The sequence below is a fragment of the Mytilus trossulus genome, chromosome 2 (genome assembly GCF_036588685.1).
Source record: "Mytilus trossulus isolate FHL-02 chromosome 2, PNRI_Mtr1.1.1.hap1, whole genome shotgun sequence".
Lineage (NCBI taxonomy): Eukaryota > Metazoa > Mollusca > Bivalvia > Mytilida > Mytilidae > Mytilus > Mytilus trossulus.
The window spans coordinates 79,872,328-79,878,327 of NC_086374.1; the positions used below are offsets into that span (position 1 = coordinate 79,872,328).

At 30.1% G+C, this 6,000-nt stretch overlaps 1 protein-coding gene across 1 annotated transcript in view; it reads left to right on the top strand.

Moving 5' to 3' along the window:
• LOC134708083 (RNA-binding protein 33-like) overlaps positions 1 to 5,329 on the top strand; it is a 60,985-nt gene extending 55,656 nt beyond the window's left edge. The window contains exon 16 of the mRNA XM_063568380.1: positions 2,296 to 5,329. Coding sequence (XP_063424450.1) covers positions 2,296 to 2,356 — 61 coding nt within the window. The 3' untranslated portion in view covers positions 2,357 to 5,329. The remainder of the gene's footprint in view (positions 1 to 2,295) is intronic.
• The last annotated feature ends 671 nt before the right edge of the window (positions 5,330 to 6,000 follow it).

The window sequence follows — 6,000 nt, forward strand, 5'->3', positions numbered from 1 at the left end:
ATTTACGAACATATATGCTTTTCAAGTGTGAAAAACATCATCAAAATCTATACTTAATCGGGAATGTCCTTAACAAAATAGTCTTCGTCTCACACCGTAACTATATCGGGCCCAACTATGTATAATACTTTTGCTGTTTGACCAACAATGTATAAAAAAAAAACAGAACGAATTTAATGTCATCTTTCCCTATTGTTTAATGTTATAAGTCTGTTTCAACTGACAAGAATACCCATAAAGCGAACAAGCAGTTTGTTCTTTAAATTGCTGTCATTGAATATCAAGAAAGAAAATAAATCCTGAAATTGATTTGAAACTTTGATACTCTATAGTTTTCCTGGAAAATATTCACATCCCTTAGGGATTATTAGTGTACGTCCAGTTGCGTACATATAACATGCATGTCGGAACAATTGTGATGATGACGAATTTCTTCCTTTATTTGAGAACAATTTAATTGATATATAAATGTCCATAACTTCGATGAGCCAAAGAAAGTTATATATCGACCAGTATTTAAATCTCTTCTTCTTCTTCTTTTGGTATACAATAGTCTTTCGACATTTGATGATTACATACTGTTGGCATACGTGGAGTAGTCTACTAACAAAAATTTTACCCCAATTTACACAAAATGCATGTTTCTTTCTCATGTACAATGTATACATGTATATATTTGAATTTTCGCTATAGTTCCGTTACTTTTTATCCTGGCGTATATACGAATGGTCGACAAGTGCGTACATTTTTTTAAATCAAAATTTCTGGTATGGTCCGATCTGTCCTTCACCATTGACAAAAAATATGTATATAGATTTTTATTTCATCAAATCTGTAGTTTATTTTTAGGTATTATCTATATTTTTATTAATAATTTTCTTTACATCAGAAATGTTATTCACAAACAAGCGTACGAGTTTAGTAATGACTAGTATATAATATCACTTTCAGACACGCAAGATAGAGATGCATATTATACACCTAATAGTTCAAAATGGAAAGTTATAAGTTATCGGCCGTGTACACTGACCAATACCCTAAGAAGTTAAACGATGCATGAATTTGCAAGCTCGACAGGAAATCGCTTCAATACCTGGACGTGTCACACCCCCTGCAATATCTTTGGGAGTAATACCTTTAGCCATGCAGGTGATCAGTGGAGCGAAGATCCTAATTTATTTGAATAAAGTTTATTTCATAAAAGAATTATGAACTAATTAGATTTCCGAAAACAATTCAAGTTTCACGGAACACTTATTTATGATTTGAAATTTTACTTTTTAACTAATTCCAATATTATCATTATTGTTAAAAATAACAGATCATGGTTATTAAATAAAAAAGAAAAGACAATTTTCCGTATCAACTTAGTTATAGTTAACTAGTCGGATAAAACAACCGTACGATTGACAAGATATCGACACGCAATTACGACTACATCGGGTTACTGTAGTTTTGGTCCTTAGACATATCTTGGGTGCAAATCGGAGAAGGTAACAAAATGGCCGACCGGAGAGAATTGATACTCTAAATTTAAAATCGATGGTGATCTCTTATCTAGCAGAATAAAACTTTAATATTCATGATTTTGAGCATTTTTATACAGAATGAACATAATATCAATTTTTGATTTTTTTGCAAAGTTTCCCTTTAAATTAAAAAAGAAAGTCTGATAGAAGGACCCTTTTTAAACTCAGATTTCTATTGAAGCATTGTAGTTTTGTTTGCAATACAGTATTTAATTGATACAATATAAAGATACTCCCTTGACCTACAGAAAGAAAAATGCAATGTAAATCATTATAATCTTGCAATCAGATATTTTTCTCTGAACCAAAAAGGATCTAATATGAGTATGAATTCTAACATATTCATTTTGCAGGAACTTGAAACAGTTAGTTATTCTTTCATGAGATGCCAGGTATACATTAATGAGAAAGCTTACATCTCAAGTACCCCAAAAATACTGTGTTCACCTGTACTTGTACACAATTATTGATTGGTTGGTGGGTGTTTAACACCACCATCAGCACTATTGTACTATAGTGTCTGTCTTTATTGGTGATAGAAGCATGAGTGCCAAGAGGGAATCACTGACTTCTGTAGATTAAAACTGACAATCCAATTCAATTAAGATTAGAGTTTAGCACACTTGCTATTTGTTGTATTTACATCTGCTTTGACAGACTAGTGATACAGTAGTTTGACTGCTAAGACCACCAAGGCCACCAGCTACAAATGTATAGACATCTTATATGGAAAATTTTATCTATTGATCTTTTTTATGCTTTGCAGGCACATGCTGGACTTGTCACATATATCAGTGGAATTAATACCAGACTTGAGACCCCTATAATGACATTACAACTCGGAAGTCAGAGTTAAAAATACTTTATAGATATTACAAACGAAAGATGAATATTCATATTTTATATGATATTTTTCTTTGTTAGTATTTTTTTTCACGCAGTTGATACAGGTAAGAAATTGTGTTGTTAAAAGGAGAAGAATCTACAAGTAAGAATTATCAAGATGGTAGCAGTATACAGGAGGAAGTTTTTCTACAGTGAACATAAAGATACAGATGAAAATGAAGAAATATGTTTGTCTACAGTGAACATAAAGATACAGATGAATTCAAAGAAAAGAAAAGAAAATTTCACAGTAAATGTACAGCTAATGTCTGCTTACATATCAAGATGATTGTAGAAAACTTATTTGAATGAATACACTGATACTGATAAATAGTATCTTCTGAAACAAGATCTTCTGCAATGAATGCAGATTTTAAAACAATTGTTAATGTGTTCACTCTGACCTCTAAAACAGGTACATAGAACTTGATGATGTAAATTTTATTAATTATTTATCTGACCATTATGGGAAGGTATGGGAAGGAATGTATTTTTGACTTTCCTAACCTTCTATGTACAAATAACATAAATGTTTTATGTTGTTTTATGAGGTTCATTTGTTTGTTATCAAGACCATTTGATATCTGATATTTTGTTATAAGCTTTCAGACAAAGCTATTTATTTGTTTTTGAATCAGCATCTTTTTTATATTACATTTATTTGTATGTAATAATAGCTAAAAAAAAGTCAGATGCTTAATTTTAATATCCATAATCCACAATTAAAAGGAAGTTAAATATATAACAATATATTTCACTGAATCATAGTAAGGACTTTTCTCTGAAATGAACTATTGGTCACTTTCAAAATAATTTACCAAGCACAGTGAATGAACATAAAGTTTAGACCTATGATGGAACAAAAGAATTATGAGATACAGATGATGATTGACCGATGAAATCACAACCATGATCGTCAGATTGGAAGTTCTGAGAACATTTTACACGAAACAGTTATTATGAAGAATTCTTATTTGTACATGACATTAAAGAATGATTTTAGTATTGGATAAGATGAAAGTTTTGGACAGCATACCTGCAATTCATCAACTTTAAATGACTCAAAGAATGGACATTTCTAAATACAACAAATGACAAAGGTTTATATATGTGGACTACGTAGTCAAAGTTTATATTCTTGGACATCTTTAAGGTGTCATTTACTACACAATTTTGCATGCTTAATCAGCAACAAAACATTCTTTGAACGATGAACGTATTTCTATGAAAGTGATTAAAGTATTTTAAAAGCTGTTGACATATGTTTGCTTTTGATAATGCAATATTTTTTGCAAAATGAATTTTTAGTGTGTGGGTTATTTTAAATATGGAGGTTTGTCAACTCGCTTTTGGAGGAAGAAACAAACAACCATTTACTGATTGGAAAACTAGAACTATTAATGGACCGTATCGATTAGCTTTTATGGAGATGTGGATAAAAATTATTATCATGTGCATGGAATATCACAAGAGGAATCACCAATTTGGACATGGATGACCAGACATGAAAAAAGACATTGAAAGTGACCATTGACCCTGTTAAATTCTTTCCCTCAAAAAATTTACCTGAAAAATTCTCTGTAAGGCCATCACAAGTAATTCATGGTTGGATTGCAAACAAGTAAATCATTATTTTTCTAATACTAACATATCTAAAAGTTCAAGTACAATGTAAGCTCGTGTAGGTTAAAGACTGAGTTTAATAATGAAATAGATTAAATGCTGCCTTCTGTTCATTATTTATGTTGTATTGGGTTAGTTCTCTTGAAATCACAAGTTTAAATTCATGATCCCAACATACTTTTCGTTGTCAGATACATAGTAGTCACTTGCATTGAAACCTAGTTTTTCCATCAATAACTGGAGTAAATTATGCATTGTGATATATATAGATTTTTTTTTAGCTGCAGAATAGAACACATATTAGATATAAAGAATCTTGATTTCCATCTTTTAAACTGGAAACCTCCCACTTATTTCTGTAACTAGTAAAGTTATTAATATTAATACCAGTGGGAAAAAAAAACAACGATCTTATATCACTTTCCTTCATTATTGTTTTGTTATTGGCATCATCATTATTAAGGTTCAGTCAGTGCTTTAAGTTTTTTTCAGACATCAATATCCTTTCAAACCTTAATGAAATTTGAAAAGAAGCTTTTGTATGACCAAAAAAGGACATCCAGAGAAAAATGTTGAACTTATTTTTTTTATTTTTCTGTATTTTACTGATAAATGAGTTTATTTTTACAGTTAACTTAGACTGTTTTTCAGTCATCAATTGCATTTTTTTTTCATTTTAAACAAAAAGTTTGATATTATGTTTATTCTTTATTTTACTTATAAATGGACTAACTTTTAAGAGTTACCATAACACCTTTACACTAACAGCAGCAATTACAGACATGACAAAGAGATCTGTTAAACCCCTTTCAAAGTTTTGTTGATAATCATTTATTAAGGTGGTACCCAACACTTGAACTAAAATTAATTTGGCTCGTTTAATTTTCTTATAATTTTGACAGAGTATTTACTTTGACCCTTTGACAAAAATATCAAAATATCAAAAAATTTGAACCAACCGTTTAATCAGAAAAATTACATTGGTTATATAGCAGTTTGACAAAAACTTATTTTGATCATTGAGAAGCTTAATATTCCCTTAGCAACACACAACGTCATTAAAACGTTCTGCTGATTTTACAGAGTTATCTCCCTGTAGTGTTAGGTACCACCTTAAATGAACTAAAAGGATTATATATTTTATGAAAGACTCTTTAGTGAAATTTTTTATTTGGTCATTAGCATTTCAAATTTATGCATCTGATATAAAATGTCTATTTCATTCATTGTTTTTTGTTTAAAATATATATGATGCCAAATTAAAGTATATGTGTCGTTCAAGTTACAACCCCCCCCCCCCCCCCCCCCTAACCCTTTCCAAGAAAGAAAAAAGAAATAAGCAACCCTAGAACTTTTTCCATTTCTGGAAAAATATTTTGTGAAAGTAAATTTTGATAATTATATTCACAGACCTCTGTCATCTGAATTTTCTTTGTAAAGGTATCCACTACCACTAAAGTGCAACAAATTCTTAACAGATTGCATCAAAAGTAACTAAAAACCTAAGGTGTATGTTAATTTACAACAAAACATGTTGAAAATGGGGATGTGTATTGCATTGGAATATGCCTAGGTAGAAACACAATTTTTTTCAAGGATGTAACTGGAACCACACATGAACTTTTGTTAGGCCTTAGGAACAGCATTACCCAAAATCATATTTTAAACAAATTTACTTCTATATTAAAAACCTTTTAAACACATATACATCTATTTAAAAAAAACATATTATAACAAACTTGTGTAAAGCTGTTGCTCTCATTAAACTTTTAATGACAAAATCTCAAAATGAGGTATTTTGGTAAGTTTTTGTTGTTTTACATTTAAATGAAAGTAGTTTGAAGCCCTAGGCCTATTGCCAATATGAAATCCAGACAGAAATCCAAATATAAATACTGATGTCTGAAGACTCAAAAAATCTATCAAATACCATCTCATGTATATAAGTCTAACACTTATAAAC